Source organism: Glycine soja, chromosome 19 (genome assembly GCF_004193775.1).
Source record: "Glycine soja cultivar W05 chromosome 19, ASM419377v2, whole genome shotgun sequence".
Classification (NCBI taxonomy): Eukaryota; Viridiplantae; Streptophyta; class Magnoliopsida; order Fabales; family Fabaceae; genus Glycine; species Glycine soja.
This window is the reverse complement of record NC_041020.1, coordinates 33,159,511-33,182,564: the sequence shown is the minus strand read 5'-3', so window position 1 is coordinate 33,182,564 and position 23,054 is coordinate 33,159,511. Positions and strand designations below refer to the sequence as shown.

Sequence of the window (23,054 nt, the reverse complement as noted above, 5' to 3'; positions counted from 1 at the left end):
ATAGTCAATTTTCAATTTTCAATTTTTAATTTAACGATGAGTTTTTTTATCCAACTGAAAATCTTTGTCATTCACACCCCATTCCACCATAGCAAAAGAAAAATAGAGGATAAAATAAGACAAATTTAGATATAGGCCAGAGAAAAAGGATTTTCCTTGAACGATTTAAGCTTTTCAGTTAAAACCGGGCGGTAGTGGCAAAAAAAGTTGCAAACCAGAGTGAACAATTTTAAATCCAAGTTACAGTCAAATCATGCAAATATGCAAAAAAAAAACAATAAAAAAAAAACTGGAATGCGTAATAACCAAAATTGTCATGTCATTTTATTGCTAAATATATATGTACTAATACAAGGGCCATTCAAGAGTAATATGAACAGACAGTGATCAAGAAATCATTCTAGTAAAAGACACAAAAACATGTATCCATTCAAAGACAATAAGAGAAACACAAAATTACAGCAGTAACATCAGCATCACCTTCATAAACATTAATGTTTGTCCTCCTTAGGAATGTCTTTCGGAGGAACCTTTGATTCAAGTTCTTTGGGAGTGGACTTCTCCATTGTCCTGAAAGATGGCACAAAATTATGTTACAATCTCTATGAATTTATCTACTTAAAACATAAGCATCGTGACACCCTTACTAGTACAACTAGATTATTTTATTAAGCAAAGTGCATGAGATTTTTTCTAAGATTTCTCTAACCTTAAAAAGATTAACAAAATACACACAAAACACATAGGGGTGAGAATACAATCAAATATCCAATTCTCAGTAAGGAAGAGTTTATAACAGTAAATTTCATGGTAACATATTTCAATAATCCAAGTGGGGAATAAATTTCAATCAGCACAAACATCTCTGTCAGTTTAGCATTCAATTTTCATTATAACAAAAAATCAGCACATTTCAACTGAATCATAAACCAATAAATATTAAGATAACTTGTCCTATGGGCCCACTAGCTAATCCATTGATCAATCCTCTTATCATATCTCCACTTCAAGGAGGGTTTACTATCTGGTCAGTACTAGTCAGGGATAGCTCTGCCCTTACAGATTGTTAGGAACCACAATCAGGGAATAACAATTTAGCAGTAAAAGATAGGAACAATTGGGAATAGCAATGTGTATTATGATAACGTAAAAAGGAAAATACAGAGGAATCAAAATTCCTACTGCCCAGAGGTAAGCTCCTCCAGAGATCAACATTCTCTATCCATAACTACTCTCAATATTCCATGCCCCCTCTCATCCTACTAGGTCCCCCTTATAACAGAATTTCCACTCACAAACAACCCCCCCCCATTCTCTCTCTCTGCCACCTCATTAGTTGTCCCCTTTTTCCTTTGTATTTCTTCTCGAATAAACCCTCCATACAGTGCGTTAGGATATTGGGCCTGAGTCCACTAGAGAGATTCTAACACAGATAGTGACCCTTAGCCCAAATCACACCAGTATATAATCAAAATGCACATAAATAATCATGTGACTGTGGACTACATCTCCAAGGACCAAAAAGACTGCCCTTCTCAATTCTGGCAATGCACAACTCAACCCTATTCTCATTCCATTACTCATCAAACACCTCTTGACATTTTACAATTCATCAAAAGTAAGTTGTCAAACATGGCAATGTAAGTATCCACATATACCAAAATCAATAACTCATTCAAGCAAACACATGCCTCTCGGATTATATGGGAATCATCCCAAACACGTTCTTTCATTAATATTTAAGCATCACATTCTAATGCATGTGTGTGTGTATAAGTTATGGTAGTTTGGGATCTATTATAACAAATTCTATTTTTACTTATTTGAAATTTCTTCTACATCTTAAAATAATAGGATATGGAAACTTACGACGGTCATGGCTATTCTGTTTTCTTACTTTAGCCTATTCCATGGTATTTGGGTTTTTAAAAGAAACAGATATTGCCTAAGGGAACTATTGTCCTTCAGTATTTCAATCTCAACCATACTGTTTCACACACCCACTTGCTCATGATAGGATTACAGCTCCCATCTGCATTCTGCGCACACACACCAAACTAGCCACCCTATATTTGAATTACTAACTTATATCTTCAGTAACTCTCACTTATATTTCTTCCTCCAAGGTCACGCATGACAGGTTTAACTACCATTGCTACTTTCAAATTACATATCTATAATTCTTTAATTTAAATAATTTTACTTTTCAAATGTTTGGGTATCCTTTAGTTCTAATATGGGTGACATGCTATGGGGTTCTTTGAATAAGATTTAATTCCTTACTCCCTAAAAAGCATGTGCTAAGTCTTTGTTTTCCATTTTAGGTTATTCAACTTTAATCTTCCCAAATTTATACAAAATAGAGCCTTTAAAACAATAAGTCAACATGTGTTCACTGCAATCAACTCAAGGATTCTAGATCCTCTTCGAAATTCCATAATCTATTAGGAAAAGTTATTTCTCAAACAAATCAACACCAGTCCAGTAGAGGTCAAATGGGAAAATTCACATAAAATTTGTAATTTTTTTCATAAGAAAATAAATAAACAGTGTACACAAATAAATCAAGCTCCAAAACCTCCCTCAAATCTGTGCAACATGTTGCATACAGAAAGCATTTACACTAAAGAAGGCAACAGCACATACAATTAGATTTTGTATATTCAAGTCCCATAAGCAAACTAAAAGACACACAGCAGAGAAAAATAGCAACTAATGCAATTATCTTTAAGTTAAGTCTTTAAGAACTAAGCTTTAAGGATCTTAAAGCCCGGGAAATTTTCTGCTGAACCTAGAAAATTTACTCAACCACAAACTCTTGAGAGAATGAAGAATATCCTCCCCTAATCGCTGCATCTATAATCACTCACAGTCTGGGTGTTCCTGTTCCTATCTGCACTAACCATGTCCTTATTATTAAGCACCTAAATTTTTTCTTCATCTCCCATTTTGCCATTCCTAGTTTCATCCTTCAACAAAGCCAACAAAATGAGGGCAGAGAAAGACCCCACCAAAAAAAAAGCATTCCCACAATAAAAAAAACTGCAGCACCTTCCCCGCCAGAGATGCAGCTGTTAGGATGGGCTTTAAGAGGCCCAAATATATCCATATATCCTAAAATTAAAGTGGTTAAAAGATTATATAAGTTGGAGTTGACATTTGTATTATAAATTATTAGATGTTGACACATGGATAGATAGTGTCCATTGATTAGTATCAATTAGGTCTACTGTGGGGTGTGTTTTGTTTTCTTTTAATCTCAGCCTTTAGGTTAATCTAACAGCCCCTGTTTTTGCTGGAGAGAGCTGGAGACAAATTTAAGCTGGAGAGGATCTGGACCCTTCTCATCACATCATGGATTCTACCAATTGATAAATCTCTATCAGTTAATGATGAGAACACCTTACTTAAACTAATAATATTCCCTTTGTAAATTACAATAAATAAAAGGGGAGACCATTCCAGAAACATACTGAAAAGTTAAAATAACCATCACCAACTTGGCTAGATAACATTTCAAGAGAAACAGAGGAGCTTTCATTACTTTCATCATCTTCTTTTCTTATATTTCATCATGATTTATCAATAGAACAATAAAAGTACACAAAATCTCACATCTTACTATCTTGAAATTAGTAAGAACTTGAAATAACTCTAAATTACGGATGGATGATTAAGCACATTCCTACAGTCAGAGTGACTCATACCAACATAAAAATTTATGCATATCACTCAAAACAACTTTTGGCAGCATACCAATAACAAGACTAAAGCATCCTGCATCCCTTAGATGAAAAGGCAATTGGGAAGAATTGGTCGAGTACAAACATTAATCCCTCATAAGTTAGAGAGAGGGAAGATAAGAAGAAGAAAAGGAACAAAGTCAGCTATCTTCAGCCCAACATCAGCTACATTAATCTATCCAACAATACAAACCTTCTAGTGCTACACGGTACATAATATGCACACTAGTTACAAGCTCTAATCGCATGCATATTAACAGAAATTTAGTGGGAAAAAACAAGTCCCTTCCATAGTATTACCAGGTTCACATTTCTCTCTGATGAGTGGTACAAATATGGGTACACAGTGCATCAATTCGCTAAGTATGCAGCACATGTGGTGTCCACTTAGCTAGTACACTATTGGGGTTAATAGTAACTTTCTATACTTGCCTCAATCCAATTTCAGAGGCCTATGAACAAAGAAAAAGAATCACAATCCAAGGGGCTTCTTTCTCTCGGATTCTCACACACATCGCAACCGGAAAATGAAATCTACATTTGCAGAGAACAAATGGGTGTTCCCACTAAAATTGAAAATCTATTGCAATTACAAGCACCCGACGCATCATCACCATCTAAATCATCATCAACATTTGCAGAGAACAAATGGGTGTTCCCACTTGCCATCAGTTCCCCGCTCTCCCTCCTCGTCCTAACCTCACCAATACTAACCCATATGCTCCCATTTTCCAAAACCCAAGCCCCTTAGATCATTTAATCAATGGTTTCACTCCTCCAAAGCCCACCTTCCCATTCTCCCATGTACAAAACTCGAGAAAAACAATAACTAAAAACGAATCAAGCCGCGAACAAGAAAAAGCTAAATAACCCAGAACTCAAAAACTCAAACTTTTACACAAAAACTGAGAGAGATAGATAATTAGTTATTAAAGGGGGAACTCACTTGGATGAAGCGGCGCTTTCTTCTTCGAGCCAGTTGCGAATGTGCTTGACGTTGCGCCGGAAGATGGAGGCAGATTGCTTCACGTCACTCCTAAGGAGAAGAACGACGGCGCTTACACCCGCCACTGTCAGCACGAAATTCGTCAACCCCATAATGCCTTCGCTTCGCACTCAGCACGACGATCCGCTGGTAAGGGTTCGGTGGGTTTTCTATTTTCTTTGGGGAAATAGGTTTTCTAATTTTCTAAAACGCAGTTTTTTTTTTCTTTTCTTTTTATAAAAAAAAAAACTTACTTTTCATTTCTAACTGGCTTAGTTTTCTGTGTACAAAATTCACGTTTTAAAATTTATAAAAATAATTTATATATTATTTGAATTTTTAATATATTATTATTTATTTAGTTTAAATTTTAATAAATGTATGTAGTAAATATGTTAGTAACTTTCTTTTAAATTAAGTTAATTTTGTTTATTTTTTTATCTATACGCTTGATTTGAGATAATAAAATTAAATGAAACAATTTAATTACAATATAATTGCATACCTTGTTAATTAAATATATTTATTGTGGATTACATACATGTTTTTATATTTTACACTTGTGGTTAATTACGTTTTAAATATATCATAATTAATAAATCAAATATTTTATTTATTATTATGATCATATGATAATTGATTATTGTAATTATAAAAAATATTTCTAAAAAACTAATAAATTAATTAAGGTATTGTATAAAATAAAAATTCATATAAGATTTAACGATTTAATTAAACCAAATATATATATTCATGGTAATTTTCTTAATTATTTATATAATTTTGTCATTACGGTTGTTGGCCATCATAGAAAACAGACAATTTTTTAAGACGGTGTTGACATAGACACCGTCTTAGAAAGGTAGCTTTCAATGATGTTGCGTCCTTAAACACCATCCTTGAAAGCTAGCTTCCTAAGATGATGTTTACGTAGACACCGTCCTTGAAAGCTACCTTTCTAAGATGTTACTTACGTAGGCACCGTCCTTAAAAATTACTTTTCTAAGACGGTAGTTACTTAAACACCATTCTTAAAAGCTTGCTTTCTAAGATGCTGCTTATGTAACTTAACCACCGTCCTTGAAAGCTTGTCATCTAAGATGGTGCTTAATTAAGCATCGTCCTCCTTGAAAGCTTGTCATATAAGACGATACTTACTTAAACACCGTCCTTGAAAGTTATCTTTTTAAGACAGTACCTACGTAAGCATCGTCCTTGAAATAAAGATTATTTTTAACTATTGATATTTTTTCTGAACGATATTTCATCAGAAAAAATATGAATAATTAAAAATAATATTTATTAGCATGATTGTAATTAATATTAATATTAAAATTTATTTAAAAAATAAATATTAAAATGATATATTAAATAAAAATAAGAGGTTGACAAATTAAAAATTCCAAAGTCAATTTCATAGAAAAAAAAAGTTATCAAAGTTCTTTTATTATAAAGTAGCTCATAAATTAAATAATTATTTTTTCACAAAAATTTAGAGGACCAATTAAAACTTTGACAGCCTCCAAGATATTATCTCCAACAGCAGACACAAAGAGAAGTTGAAAAAAAAAAAAGACTACATGAAAGTAATATTAAAAAATTTCGCAAATTCCTATTTATAGATTTTAAACTGAAATTTAACAAAAGAAAATGAATACTCTTTTCAGCCCAGATTAAAAAATTACCTCAATCAGAGACCTCTTATATGAATCAAATGATTGTAAAGCACTTTGGCCTCTTTCAGTTGAAAGTATTCCTTGCAAATCCAAACCACTGATGCAATTATTTACCTAAGAAGCAATAAAAGAGGGCGAAATCTGCAACTTAGTGATGCAAAAAGACTAAAATTCCAAAAAATTTCGGACCAAAAGCAATTATTTACACAAGTACACGTGCATTTTACTTAATTTCTGTTATTCAATGAAAATAGATGATGGGTTTTGTTGTCCAACTAATAAATGTGTGAAGGATGCAAACCTCCATGGAAAGTGTACTTATTCACTAGAGATGTGCGTACGCATATAGAATATTTTTAACAAAAGAAAATACCTCAAATAGTAATGTCCTTTGGCCTTGAGGATTCCTATTTAATGCGCAATCAATCACTTCATCTTGTAGAAATGCATCAACAACTTCTCCTATATCCCGAAGAAGGAAAAGACGCACTCTAAGACCCTTGTCTGATAATATGAATAAAAAATATCTTTAGTGGAATCAACAACTACATGCATGTCAAATAATTTCCAAACAGAAGAACTTGAAAACTTTTCAGAACTAGGATCATCTCCAGTTATCTCGGAAGCTTGTTTAGATATTGCTGCTACCTGAAACAAGAATGACATCCATATCCATATTACACACAGTCCAAAGTTGTATAATTATTTTATCCACAAGAGTATTCAAATTTGAGGGCAGAAATGAATAGGGTCTGCATTTGCATTTCTAAAAAGAAATACTTGAAAGGAGTACGCATTTGAATTCTAATAATGCACATTTACTTCTAAGGAGAAACATAATTCTACCCATCAATTAATAGAGAAATTCTAGCAACTTACATATTTCTATTATTGGATGAAACACAAATAACATGAGATAAATGATGTGTCCACTCCCCATTTAGTAAGTTCCACTCCCAGTTTAATGGGATCCACTTGTATTTCACCCATTAATCCATTAAAATAAAGAGGGTATTGGAAAGAGCGTGATGGAGTGTGTTTCTACTTCTAGCATTTCTCAAACTAATAATGTAATTATACCTAGGCAAAACCTGTGAATCGATTCATAGGGACATAGGGTTCCAAACTTTCAAGAGCAAATACACAAATAAATTAGTCTATAAAGTTATATCAATGTTAAATAACAATTCTGTTTAATTGGAGAAGTTACAATCCAAATGATGCAGTTACCATCTTATTTCAAGCAATACTGGAATGAACATATTCCCATCACATTATACTGTATGGCCGAGTAGGAAAGCCAAGATAGATCATACCAGGCGTTCTAGCCGATTCCACCTTATGGATCCATTGTTACGAATGAGAATTTCCCTTAGAATTCTTCTCATATCAGGGCTTGGGTCTACTATAAGTCTCCCAATGACAAAAGGATATGCACTCTAAATGACTTTAAAATCAGGATCCAGAGCTTTAGCGGTGCCTTCTAGTGATCCCAATGCTCTTATCACAAGAGCATAGTCTGGCGGAAGGGAGAAGTTAAATTCATACATGACATCATATAGTTGGTTCATAATCCCCTGAAATCCAAAGCAAGATTGAACTTTGAAATACAAAGTGCCATTATACCCAGTAATTGTGTTTCAGATAGTTATAAAAAGCATATACCTTGTTGTAGAAGACATTAGCAGAAAATGGATCTATCAAATATTAACTTAAAAAATAACTTGAAGCTTTGAAGGCCAACACCAAACAAAAAAACTAGAATAAAACAAGCCAGAAAAAGGATGAAATGAGGATAAGAAACTTAATCCCAAAGATTTATCCTTGATTAGGCATTCCCATCTAACAACAAGCACCAAAACGTTGCATAAATTGTGTATGCCAGTGTTTCCCTCTATAGTCACCCCTCCCTCTAATTGACATATTTGAAATTGCTCAAAACTCTGCTTTGGGATACTAAGGTTGTTGACCAAAATATATTTTCAACACCAGTTATAGCTATTATACAACAAAAATTGATCCTTAGAAGTTAGAAGCAGCATAAAACACAAAACAAACCTGAAAATCTTGAGATTTAGTGGTCTGATCAACAAATGATGCTTGCAGCGCATTAGAAACTGAATGCGTGTCAACCCCTTCAGGAATAAATCCCAAAGAAAGATAGTCATTTTCCAAGCTCAAAGAATCACGATTAACAAAGTGCACAATTTGAAAGAGAGAAAAACTTAGTACTAGACACACAAAGGAAATTATGTATCTACAGCAGAAAGTATAATATAATGAAGAGGGGAAACTTTAAAAGAAAAAAAATTATACCGACAATGCATGTACAGGAACATTTCATCCAAGAGAAGCAGATATAACAGTTGTCTGAATCCAATGAATGAAAGGATTTCTTATATTTCAGGATATCATATATATTAGCATCATAAAAAAAGTTCTCACTAAATATGCAATGCATAATAACTACATGGATACCTTAGATTCAGAAAAGCATGACTTTGGAGTTAAGTCAGATCTAATGAGAGATCATGAGTAAGTGATTTGCAAATAAAAGCAGTCAAAATCTAACACACCCTTTTGAGTTTTGACTCTTATCCAATAATAAAACAAATAGGAAGCTCATTCACCAAGTTGGCATAAAGCATGCATATTAGATGTAAACCACAGATGCAATGATTATGACTTACCTTTTTAAGGGGCCTTACACTTGACAACACTACACTTGCCCATGATGACTCCACACAAGATACTGAACATTCTAAAATTTCAGCATCATTAGTATTTTTCAAATGCACACCTTTCCAAAGACCTGCAAAAATGGCCAGCTTGGTTGTACAAGAAACACATATCCTACCTATGCTAATTCTGAATGCAAATACAACGCATTGTCTCAAAGTTTGAGTGCATGCATACCAAAATGAAATGAACAAATATCTAATTTTATTCGCAAATAATTGTCATTACAGCAACAAAATTGTTTTTAAGACTTAAATAAATACATGAAAAACACCAAAGTGGTTGTTGCCATGTCATCTAAAGCGCTCTACATTGGATGCTTCTAAGTCTTAAAAAATATGTTGCTCATTTTTTTCGTAATGTTGTGATTGTGTCGATGTCTAGTGGCGTGCCATCACTAAACCACTACACATTATAAAATAGAAGTAATTAGAGATTTTATGGTGAAAAAGGAATAAAAATTAACAGATTTGTTGTTATCCTTTTGGGGAAAGAAAATTTACCATGGTCCAATCAATCTTCAACTTCCCACCGATTATGTTCCACATCAAATGCATGACATAATAGTCACACTCATAGCCTCCGCTTTGAACGTGACTCTACATTGACACATGGTAAATCATTGAATGCTAGAATTGACATGTTTAATAAGATTATCAATTGGAAACTTTGCAACCGTAGTATGACTAACCTTCACTTCAATCCACTGGGTTGTACTATGATGAATTTTCCCGTCAGAAGTCGTGTTTAATGTCTTAAATACACTGCATTGAAAGAATAAAATCGTAAGCTAATGTGGGCAACACTATTTACGTACCCATGTTTAAAATACAATGAACGACTTAAAATATGTTACTTAACGTGTTAATAACAGCTTTTATATGAACATCTGGCTTTTTTCGAAACGAACAAAATCACACAACAACATTGTTTGTAGGACACAAAACAAGCAGCTGCCAATGGCCCCTGCAATTGACACAAAAATGTTGTATGAATAACACAAAGATCCTTTACAGGGATACCATAAATATATTTTACTTACTAATTCAAATAAGCTCCTAGATACACCTCTCGGTGCGATTCCTTAAGCCATTTCTCGATATATTTTTGACATGGGCCACGTCTATCCTTTGCATTAAGTATTGATTGCAGCTTAAGGAATCCATACACCGATCCATGACCCAAGCTATTACTCCATTCATCCATATACTTATTTTAAACATTTCAGAAACTTAGTTATCATCATGGTTCTGTGGCACACCAAAATAAGATTTTATTAATCAGTGACATCAATTTTACTTACATGGTCCATAACTGTAGAATAACTATGTTCAAACATTGTACACCTAATATTATTTCATTAACATCAACACATGTTACGAACAAGGATGCATCAACATCTGGAATTTCAAATTTACTAACATTCCACAACAACTGAACATGCTTCTCATAAATGTCAACCAGGCTCTTTATCAAGTCACGCAAGGGGTCATCTACAACTTCAGTCACTTTATTTGGACTAATTGTTGAAACCTATATGATTTACAAAACCAATAATTATATGAAGGTAATGTATACATTTGGAAAACAGAAAAACTAAAATACCTCGTCTGATACCAGTTTTACAAGCAGTGTTGGCCATGCAATGAATGGGCCAAGGGCCTGCCTGACATACTTAATTTTTGAAGAAGGCAACGGGACTTCAGCGTCACCGTTAATAACTTTGTAAACACTAACCCTTACCACATCATCTGCATAAGCTAGATTGTGTATAGCAGGGCCTCCGTCATATATTTTACCCAAGCCCACCAACTCTGTAGAATCTTCACGATGGACATACAACCCCATAGTCGGTATCACATGAGCAGCATGGTCTTCCCCAGATGGGTTCACAGCAACTTCAGCATTGTTCCCCTTTATGCTAACATGTGCACCTAACACATGTATATCTGACTTAATAAGTGTTGATATCTATGATGTATTCTTTTGTGACATCTCCATCATGATGGCCTCCTTCAACTCCTGTTTCAATAGCTGTAGACTTTGTTTGGTTTCTTCTTGAAACTCTTTCCTCCACTCTTCCTTAAGGGTTCCTATGATTTCAGCCAATTGTTGTTGGCTGATGGATGTGGATGAGGTACTGGAGCCACGTGATGCCCTTCCATAGTATTGACTTATTGTGACCCCAGGCCCCACTGCACGAACATGACCTCCATGATCCGGTCGCCCAATGGCAATGTTAAGTATGTTGTCACGACCATGGGGGAGAAACATACCCTGTGTCTTCTGTTCTTCCAATGAGTCCTTCATGAAGCACAAAATAAACACAAACAAAGAATTAATCCAAAAGTCAAATAATTATATTAAAAATTGAAGAACCCACTCATAATTTTATCAGATATTTCCTCTGCCACCTGAGATGTCATCTGCTCATATCGCTTTGTGCGTGCCAACTTCCATTTAACGTGTCTTGAGATAGGAGATGGGGGTCATCAATTTGTGCTGTATTCTTCGTCATCATTGTTTCATGTTGTCTTTTCTTTATTTTCTCATCTAAGAGCTTCTTTCGAAGCAAATCATATCCCCCACGAGAAAGTAAATAGGGATAGTCATTGTATTTTTGGATTTCCTGCATCTTTTTTCTAATTCCCTGTCATGTACCATATATTTTTCGAATCATACAAATTGAAATGCTTTACTTAATGAGAACTACACAGTCAAAATCAAAGAAATAAACATCTAACCTACCAATTAGGGTTTTTGCGGCTTGCAGCAAATTCGTCCCAATCATGTGGATCTATACCATATTTTACCGAAGGATCATGTTTATGTTGCCCCTCAGAGTTAGCATAGACAAATTTAGTGGTGAGGCTTGATTTAAATTGCCTTCATCTGGTGGCCACAGTGGACATGACCTTTTTCTTTGCATTCAATGCTTCTGGGATATCAAATTTTGCCTACATAACAGATTGTTTTGTAATACTTGCATAATTTCAAAGGTTTAAACAGTTAAATTGGCACACAAAATTACACTGCTTAACAATGACGTCACTTACCAAAATGTCATCCTATACTAGGTCCTTTAGCGCGTCCGGTACATCTATCAAGCTGTTATGTAAAATTGGAATTTTTTCTCTGGCTGTGACCCTTAGATAGCTGTGGAACTTCTCTTTATGTGGGCCCGATCCTCGCCTAGTAGCAGCATCAACAGTGAGAGTTGGTCTCGGCTAATCCAAGTTCTTAAAGTCAACCGTCTGAGCTATGTGGATTGTCTAGTATTCCTAGACATACCCTCTGACTGAACATCTGACTACGAGGGTGACGGTGGTGGTGTTCCCATGACCCTGTCAAAATAAAACAAATATGTTTACAATAAAGACTTACAAATAACATATACTTAGGTAAATGGAAATATCAACATGAATAAATTACAAAACAAATAACGCAATAAGCTTGTTACATTACTTTCATAGGATTCTGTTATGTCACAATGTTCTCCCATAGTCCTTCATCATGATCATTATGAGTTGCGTGTACATCATCAACATTGGGAGACTCATTTATAGAAGGCATTATTGTGGAAAAACTTGGTGTCTCACAAATGTCAAGCGCGGAACCATGCTGTGCGTCATTTAAATGACTTGGTCTTCCCTGTAGAACCACAAAATATCTTGAATTGCATGGATTTTGGACGTAAACCACTTGTCTTGCTTGTTCGGCCATAATGAAAGGTTCGTCCATGTAAGCCACCTTATTTAGGTCTACTAAAGTAAATCCCAATTCATCTTGATGGACACCGGTATTGCCATTGACCCACTTACACTTAAACACAAGCACTCTAAATTCATTGTAATCAAGCTCCCAGATTTGTTCAATCACTCCAAAGTAAGGCATGGATGCTCGAATAGGATTCAACATCAACAATGACACCACTATTTTGCATTGAGTTTTTCTCATCTTGAGACTTTGTGTAGAAGGAATAATTATAGATATCATACCCTTTCCAAGTTGATACATTCAGATTTAGTCCAACAACTAACAATCTTAATGTTTTGGAAGCACCATCATCAAGAAAATATTCTTTCTCTAAACTAGTTAATGAAACTTCTATTATGCTCTTGCAAAACCCTCATCATGTTCAGTTTTGGGTTCATTGTTGTGAGTTCTTTTTTGTGAGCATATATGTATGGAATGACCTATGTTGTGTTGTTTAATACATAGAGATGCACTTGTGACACCTCCTGCCGAGTCATTGTGACAACATTGTTTCCTCGTGTACCCTTACCCCCCTCAATTTGGACCATGACGACCTTCAGGAAGCCCGGCAGATTTACCACCTTCGATGTACTTGGAGCAAAACTCGATACATTCTTCAGCAACACACCTTTCCACAATAGAAGCTTATGGTCGGTATTGATGTTAGACAAGTGGCCTTAGATATCTTAAGAAGGGGGGGGGGGGGGTTGAATTAAGATATTCCAAACTACTTCCCCAAGTAAAAAACCTATTTCACTTTTTATTTAAGTTATAAATTTTCTTAACAATGAACTTCTTAAATATTGATTCAAATAAAACAATTTGAATATGAATATAAAGCAATAATAAATAAAGGGGTTTAAGGGAAGAGAAAGTGCAAACTCAGATTTATACTGGTTCGGCCACACCCTTGTGCCTACGTCCAGTCCCCAAGCAACCCGCTTGAGAGTTCCACTATCTTGTAAATTCCTTTTACAAGTTCTAAACACACAAGGACAATCCTTCCTTTGTGTTTAGAATTCTTTTACAACAAGAGACCCTCGGTCTCTTAATCCCTTAGAGAATTAGAAGGAGAAGAAGAATGAATCTCTCTTGAAAGAGATAGATTTTACAGATTGAGCACTCAAATAATTCCTTAATGAATTGCAATTGAATTGGCCAAGGAATTCTTAAGAGGATAAAATGATTTTTCTCTTTTAGATAATAAACACTTGTTGTTCTGAAAAACTCTGAGCAAATTCGTGTTATAAATCACATATATATAGACCATTGGTGGTCATGAAAAAGCCTTTTGAGAAGTTGTGACTCTTAGAATTATTTTTCTAAAAGTCTTGTCTGGTAATCGATTACAGGATTTGTGTAATCGATTACAGCTTTTAAAATTTGAATTTAAAACATTTATTAACTGCTGGTAATCGATTACCAAAATTGTGTAATCGATTACACAGTCTAAAATTTGAATTCAAATTTTTAGTAGCTGTTGTAAAGCATATTTGGCCACTGGTAATCGATTACCATAGAGTAAATCCTTTGAAAAACACTTTTAATTTAAATTACTTGGCCAAACCTTTTGCTAATTCAATTAGGAATTCCCTTCCTAATATACTAGTGATCATCTTGATGTTGTGACTTGTATTCTTGAAGTATTGTCTTGAATTTAAACTTGAAAAGCCCATTTGCATCAATTGCATCATATCATCATGATCATCATCAAAACACCAAAGGAATTTGCATCTACAATTGATTCTTCGTATACCCCTTTAACACCTTCATGTACCGCTCAACTGGATACATCCACCGTAAAAATACCGGACCACACAATCGGATCTCCCTTACTAGATGAACAATCAAATGAACCATTATGTCAAAAAATGATGGAGGAAAATACATCTCCATTTGGCAAAGGACAATGGCAGCCTCGTTCTCCAATTCATTCAATCTTCTAGGGTCAATGACTTTGCTACAGATATCATTAAACACAAAGCACAAACAAGTTATGGCAACCCGAACTTTTTTAGGAAAGATTCCCCGAATCGCTACAGGAAATAGTTGTTGCATTAATACATGACAATCATGAGATTTCAAGCCAACCAATTTCAGCTCATTGATGGATACAAGACTCTTGATATTTTAAAAGTATCCTTGTGGGACTTTAACATTACGTAGATAATGACAAAAACTCCTTTTCTCGTTTGTCGACATTGTCTGACATGTTGGGGGTAGATATGTGCGCGGTCCTTGTGAGATTGGATGCAACTGCTCTCGTATACCCATCTCAACCAAGTCTTGATGACACTTCAAACCATCCTTTGTCTTGCCTTTAATATTTAGAAGGGTGCCAATTAAACTATCACAAACATTTTTCTCCACGTGCATGACGTCTATACAATGTCTAACATGAAGATCAGACTAGTATGGGAGATCAAAGAATATGGACCTTTTCTTCCAAATGTTTGTCTCAATAGCATATTTTTTTTTTGTGTCTTCCCAAAGATAGTTATGATGTCCTTCACACGATCATAAAATTCTTTTCCATCTAATGGTTTCGGTGCACTTTCATTTTCCTGAGATCCATTAAAAGTTTTCTTCAATCGTCGATATAGATGATAATGTTTGAGAAATCTTCGATGCCTTGTGTATATTGTCTTCTTTCCATGTTTGAGTTGGTGGAAGCTCGTATTTTTCTCACATATAGGACATGCGTGATGGCCTTTGACATTATAACCACTTAAATTGCCATATGCTGGATAGTCATTAATGGTACAAAAAACCACTGCATGCAACCTAAAGGTATGCTAGAGATTCCCATCCCTCACATTTATCCTGTCTTCCCACAATTTGGTCAACTCTTCGATCAACAGAGTCGATACACGTTAATATCATTCCCTAGCTGTCTTGGACCCGCTATCATCATGCAAAGCATTATGTACTTGCACTTCATGCACAACTAAGGAGGGAGATTGTAAATCATTAGCAAAACAGGCCATGAATTGTGATTAGTGCTTAAGTTACCAAAAGAATTTATTCCATCCAAAGCAAGACCAAGCCTTAGATTTCTTGGCTCATTCCCAAAATCAAGATACAAGCTATCAAATGTCTTCCATTACAGACTATCAGCAGGATGTCGGAGCAAACCATCATTTTTTCTGCCGTCTGCATGCCACGTCAACTATTTTGCATCATGTCCATTAGCAAACAATCTCTTAAACCTTGGTATTATTGGAAGATACCAACAGACCTTTGCAGGACGACTATTCTTTGTGGTTGCATCATCACTACATTCGTCATTATTGACCTTGTAGCGTGATACACCACATGTAGGACAATTGCGCAATTATGCAAACTCATTTCTATACAAAATGCAATCATTTGGACATGCATGGATTTTCTGGTACTCCATTCCCACTAGACATAAAATCTTCTTCCCCTCATATTGATTCTTTGGCAACGTGCTATCTTCAGGAAGCAATTTTTTCAATAGAACAAGCAATTCAGTGAAGCTTTTGTCACTCCAGTCAAATCGTGCCTTCAAGTTGACTAAAGCTAATACCACTAACAACCTTGTGAAAGTTGTGCACCCAGGATACAAAGGCATCTTCGAATCATTTTCTATTTTCTCATACAAAGGTGCATGTGCTTTTTGAAATCCGTCTTGCCCCAAATCGCGAATCATGTCTTCTATACAGTATCCCATGTATACATCGACTGACTCAGTGTGAGAGATTGAAGGCTTGTCTGGCAATCCCCCATGTCATATCCATTTCGTGTAATTTGGAATGATTCTGTGACATATAAGATGTGATTTTATGTCAAATTTTCTATAAATATTTTTTGTGAGGAAGTAATTAAAACTGGAAAATTAAAAAGGAGAAAAATCACAAATAATAAAAAATTGTTTGATTTAATTAACCTAAAAAATAACAATATACCTTTTATTAAATAAATTTTGAAATTAAATATTCTTAATAAATCAATTAATTATCAATCAAACACTATCAATGAAGTCAAATATGTCTAATTAAAACAATCAAATATTCAATATATCAACCAAATTTCAATAAATTATAATTAGCTTAAAAATTAGTATTTAATGGTATATTTATATCTGGTATTAACCTTTTATTCTAACTACATACATTAAATTATTTTTTATTATATATTACTATATGAATAATTGTTTCCCTTAACTTAAAACTTTTAAACTTAATTTATTAATGTGGTTGAAACAAATAATAAGGGATAAATAAGAATGAACATCTAAGTTTATCTATTAAAATCCACAATTTGGTTAACAAAATTGAATTTATAAAATACAAAAATACCAATTCTCAATTCATAATCCTATAAAATAGAAGATTTTTTTTAGAGACCTATAAAATAGAAGATAATACAAAACTTTGGTTGTGTCTCTTACATATCACAATCCTATAAAATATACCTATAATTGGGTATTTTTATTTTGATCAACAAAAAATATACCATATCAAACAATAAGGGATAAATAAGAATGAACACCTTAGTTTATCTATTAAAATCCACAATTTGGTTAACAAATTGAATTTATAAAATACAAAATTACTAATTCTCAATTCATAGTCCTATAAAATAGAAGATTTTTTTTAGAGACCTATAAAATAGAAGATAATACAAAACTTTAGTTATGTCTCTTACATATCATAATCCTATAAAATATTCTTATAATTGGGTATTTTTACTTTGATAAAAAAAAAATATACCATATCAATTTATATGGTTCTTATATCTAATATATAAAATTTAAAAAATAGAATAATTTATATGATTCTTATGTATTATAATTTATTTAAGATTCTATCAAAAATAAAATAAATATAAAATTTGCATTAATTAAATTCTATAAAATCTACATTAATTAAATTATTTAGAAGGAACGAATATAGAAATGTCACGTAGCATTACTCTATATAAAAGAACTTTCTTTTATATATATATATATATATATATATATATATATATATATATATATATATTAGATTTCTATAATTTATTACTCATTTTTATATTTTTGTCCAAGTGATTTTTCTTTAATCCCTTAAATTCATTATTGATAGTTCTTGCTATTAAAAATTACTAACGATGAGTGACGTGATTAATGATTGTAGACATTAGCAAATGCGATATTAAAAAATAATTATATCAATAAATATCATATTAGTAAACGATGATGTGAACTAGTATCATGCTAAAAAAAAATATCATGTCATACAAGTCACATTAATAGGAATTAAAAATAAATGTATAAGAACGAAAACAAAAAATAATATAATTTATAGGATTAAAAATAAAAATATATAATTCATAGGAACTCAAAGTAAATAAAAAAATATAGGATTAAAACAATGTAACATAAGGTAACAAATTTACTGTGATGAAAAAAGTGTTTAAGTTTTACATTAAAATTTGATTGGAGACCTATTTGAAGGTTTGACTAGTTTGAAAACCTACTTATGTGACTTATTTAAAAGTTGAACTCTTGACGGTCTATTTGATAAATTAAGTTAGGTTTTAAAAATACTGAGGTGAAACTTAAAAATTAAAAAGTAATTCATGATAGATGACTAAGTTAATAAGTTAAACTTATTTAAGTCAAGTATGACTTCATGAAAGACAATAAGATCTTAGTACTATGATTTTTGGGATTAGTCATGGGTGATAGTATGATAGTGGTTAAAGTTTACAACTTAGATTAATTCTACAATGAAAATTTGGACCGACCATGGTAAATGTGGTTTTAGTCTATATTAAATCTTCAAAAGAATTTATCTTTATTGTTACAATTGTGACTCAACATTAGAGTTTTGTAAGACATGTTTATATTCTCTTTCATTCCTGGAGATACTGTTAGCCTCCATATTGAGAGTTTTTTACCCCAAAAATACAAATAAAATAAAAATTACCCAAATAATACAAATATAAAATTATTTATATAAATGATACAAAACAAGTTAGAAGTGAGAAATCGTTTCCCCACAACTTAATTAAATGATACAAAACAAGTTAGAAGTGAGAAATCGTTTCCCCACAACTTAATTTCTCCAAGTGTAGCATTTTTTTTTTCAATGTTGAGAAATCGGTTGTCCATACACTGATTTCTCAACATGCCTTTTTATTTTCTTTTTGTTTTTTTTTTAATCATATATATTTTTCTTTTTAATTTTTTTTCTACATTGATTTTTCAATGTGCCATTTATTTACTTTTGTTTGATTTTGCTTTGTTAAAAAAAAATTGGGACTACAATATTGTTTGATCAATAAAGCATCATAAACATGAATAAAAAGCTTAAAAAGTCACCTCCATAAAATTTTTTAAAGGAATTAACTAATTGCTCTAACTAATATTTTTTTTAAAAATAAATCATAAAATAGGTAATTAAAAGGAAATGAAAAATAAATTCTAAAAAAAGAAAAAAGAATGTTCTTAAAAAGAAAATGAATAAATATACAATTTAAAAAATAAAAACAAAAAATAAAAATAAAAAGGCACGCACAGAAATTGGTGCATGGACAACTGATTTTTCAATATTAAAAAGAAAAAAAAATTATGCAGCACTTTGAGAAATTAGGGTAGAGAGAACCGATTTCTCACTTCCAATAATATTTTACATCATTTATGTAAATAATTTTACATTTATATTGTTTGGATATTTTTTTTTTATTTGTATTTTTGGGATGAAAAACTCCCATATCGATCACTGAGTTATCACACTCCCTCATCTTCACTTTTTTGGTACCCTTATTCTGCAAATGTTCTTTCTCGTTAAACGTCGTATACAAAGCACAAAAAAATCCTAATAGCTAGCCTACTTTCCAAAGATTCTAGTTAAGCTTATTCCCTTCCCCCTTCTTCATTATACTATATTTTAAATTGATTTTCAACTTATTCTGAAGCATATTTTTACTTGCTTTAAATAGGCTAAAGCACGGTTTTAACCAATTGCAAACCAACATTTGATTATTTAAGAATTTGCATAAGTATGATTACAACTAATATTTTACCATGTGCAATGTATATGATAAATGTTTCTAAGTTTATTTTATATGACTAAAATTTATTTTATATAAATACTTTTGAGTCTATAAATTATATTATAAATAAAATTTCACTACTAGAAAATAGGATTTTTGTATCGGTTATTTAAGACTTTCAACATCGATTATTAACCGATGTTGAAAGTACTAACATTGAAAGTATTATCATTAACATCGGTTTTCTAAAACTGATATTAATGTAAAAATACAACATCCATTATTTAAATAATCGATGTTATATAATAAGAATTATAAAAATAAGTTATATATCTTCAGATCAACATCGGTTTTTGAAACCGATATTGTTAGTGACAGTTAACATCGGCTTTTAAAAAAACCGATGTTAACTTATTACCAGCAACATCAGTTTTTTTAAAAACCGATGTTGTTAGTGTCAATTAACATCGATTTTTTTTAAAAAAACCGATGTTATTTTTAGGGATTTTTTTTAATATGTTGTCTATTTTTTCAATAAACTCAAAATTAACCTACAAATTTTAAAGGCATACCACATAACATTATTTTCATTGTGTTTTGAAACAATTTTTACCAGAAATTCCATTGAAAAATGTATTAATTACTATGAATTAAAAAAATATTTAATGTTAAGGAGATATGAATTGTAAAAAATATAAAGTAAGTAAACTACAATTACAAAATTGCCTAAACATCCTAAGTTTCATTTTTAACTTTCAAATAATACTTTACCTACTGGATGCGAAGCGCCTTCAATCTCTCTGGTTACAATGGTTTAGCATCATTAAAATACTGCATGATATAATAAAACATAAGTTAATAATATATTACCAATCATAACAAAATCAAATTTGTTTGAATTAAAAAAATTACCGTTTCTCAATTATTCTTGAAACTTCCTAAGATTATAGTTGACATCTAGTGCATGATGTAATACCCACACTCAGTGCTTCCTTTTTGTCTATTGCACTAAATACATTATAAAATTTAGACATTCAACGTTAAGTACAAATTAGTCTACACAGTACTAAAATATAAGTAGAAGCATTGTTTACATGACTTACTTTACCAACAATCCACCTAGCAGCAACCTTGGATTTACTTTGTGGAGTATCGTCAAGTCCTTTCAAAACACTGTTGAATACAAACATGGATGCTTATTGTACAATTAAAATATTGATGTTCCCAACTAATGCTAATGCAAATGTATTGAAAAACAACACTGACCTGTTAATTATTCCTTTGAGGTAGTTGTCTGGCCTATTATGCAACGAACAAAATAGATAACAACATTTTCCTTAGGCAAAATGACAACCATTTGCCAATGTGCACTTTAGTGGAGACCAATATAGGTTATTATACTATTATACATTATTTAAATTCGTTTGTTCAGTTTAATTTACCCATTCAGGTAAGCTTCTAGGTATACATCCTGCTTTGAATTCTGCATCCAATTCTTAATTTAACTTTCTGATTCAAATTGCGATTGCCCAAATCTTTGAATGGACTACGGCTTGAGGAATCCATACACATCGGCATTCCCTGCTCGCATACTTGTCTCAGTCATATGCCTATGGTTGTTAACATAAAGTAAATTATGTATGAATTTAAAACAACAAGTTAGGTAATAAACAATAATGTAAATTGATTTACAAAATCCACAACTGTATAACAGAGATGTCGATACATTGACTACCATGTGCTATTTCAGACAGATCTTCATGCTTTATGTACAAGGGGAAGTTGTCATTAAACACCCTAAACACGGTAGCATCCCACATAACTTGCAACGGCTTCAGAAAAAGCTGTGGAATGGTTAATGTCATCAGATATAGGAGATCATCGACATCATGATCTGACCTATCTGTAGGTTTTGCGAGTCCCACAACTCCCTGTTTATCCCACAACTTTGTCAAGTCTTCAATCAACGAACTTAGATAAACATTGATGTCATTTCCTGGTTGTCTTGGGCTCGATATCTTCATAGACAACATCATGTATTTTTGCTTTATGCACAACCAAGGAGGCAAAGTGTAAATTACTAGCAAAACTGGCCATGAACTATGTTGAGTGCTTAAACTGCCATATGGATTCATTCCATTATTGGCTAGTCCAAGCCTAAGATTTCTTGCCTCTTTGCCGAAATCTGGATACAAACGATCAATCTTCTTCCACTGGGTGGAATCAGCTGGATGACAGAGCATTCCATCACAGTTTCTCCCATTTGTATGCCATGTAAGGTCTTTTGCGTCGTCTCCATTAGCAAACAAACGCTTAAACCTTGGAATGATGGGAAGATACCACAACACCTTCGCTGGGGGGCCTTTCTTTGAGTTTTCGTCACTACTACAGTCGTCATCATCCTTCACTTTGTACCGTGATACCCTACACCTAGGGCATTTGGGCATTTCTTGAAATTCATGTCTATACAATATGCAATCATTCAGGAAAGCATGAATCTTCTGATACTCCATACCCATTGGACATAGTATCTTCTTGGCCTGATAGTAACTTTTAGGCAACGTGTTTTCCTTTGGAAGCATATCGTGCACTACTTGAAGCAGTGAACTAAAGCTTTTGTCACTCCACCCATATCTGGCCTTCACATTAACCAAACTTAACACCACTAACAACAGCGTCAAGGAATTCTTGCACCCCGGATACAAAGGCTTCTTTGAATCAGTTTGCAATGTATCATACATAGGGACATGTGCTTGCTGAAAAGACTCTTGTCCAAGATCACAAATCATATCCTCTAAGCGATCTCCCATTTCTACATCAAATGGATCAGATTGAGACCCCCTCTGCATGTCTGTCAATTCACCATGCCATATCCACGTGGTGTAATTCTTCTTAATCCCATCACACAATAGATGATCTCGTATGTCATCCAACATTTGTCGTCTACTGTTCAAACAATTGATGCAAGGACAAAAATATTTTTCGTCCTCATTCGGTCGACTTCTTTCGGAAGAAAATTGCAAGAACTAATCAACGCCTTCCTCATATGCAGGGCTCATGCGACTTTCATTCATCCAACTTCGGTCCATCTAAATAATAACTCCATGATACTCACAAAGTTATTCGATGCATGAAAATCTCACTTTTTTA

At 32.9% G+C, this 23,054-nt stretch overlaps 1 protein-coding gene across 1 annotated transcript; it reads right to left on the bottom strand.

Moving 5' to 3' along the window:
• Window positions 1-301: 301 nt before the first annotated feature.
• On the bottom strand, window positions 302-4,925 carry LOC114399336. The gene is made up of 2 exons (XM_028361518.1): window positions 4,690-4,925; window positions 302-570 (listed from the first exon to the last, which is right to left on the bottom strand). The coding sequence occupies exons 1-2, from the start codon at window positions 4,839-4,841 to the stop codon at window positions 492-494; spliced, it is 231 nt and encodes a 76-aa protein (XP_028217319.1). The 5' UTR covers window positions 4,842-4,925; the 3' UTR covers window positions 302-491.
• Between the last annotated feature and the right edge of the window lie 18,129 nt (window positions 4,926-23,054).

Excerpts from the sequence above, each read along its gene's own strand:
- LOC114399336 (XM_028361518.1), bottom strand. The coding sequence starts at position 4,841 with ATGGGGTTGACGAATTTCGTGCTGACAGTGGCGGGTGTAAGCGCCGTC. Across the intron at positions 571-4,689 it reads GAAAGCGCCGCTTCATCCAA|GACAATGGAGAAGTCCACTC; the intron begins GTGAGTTCCCCC and ends GCCATCTTTCAG.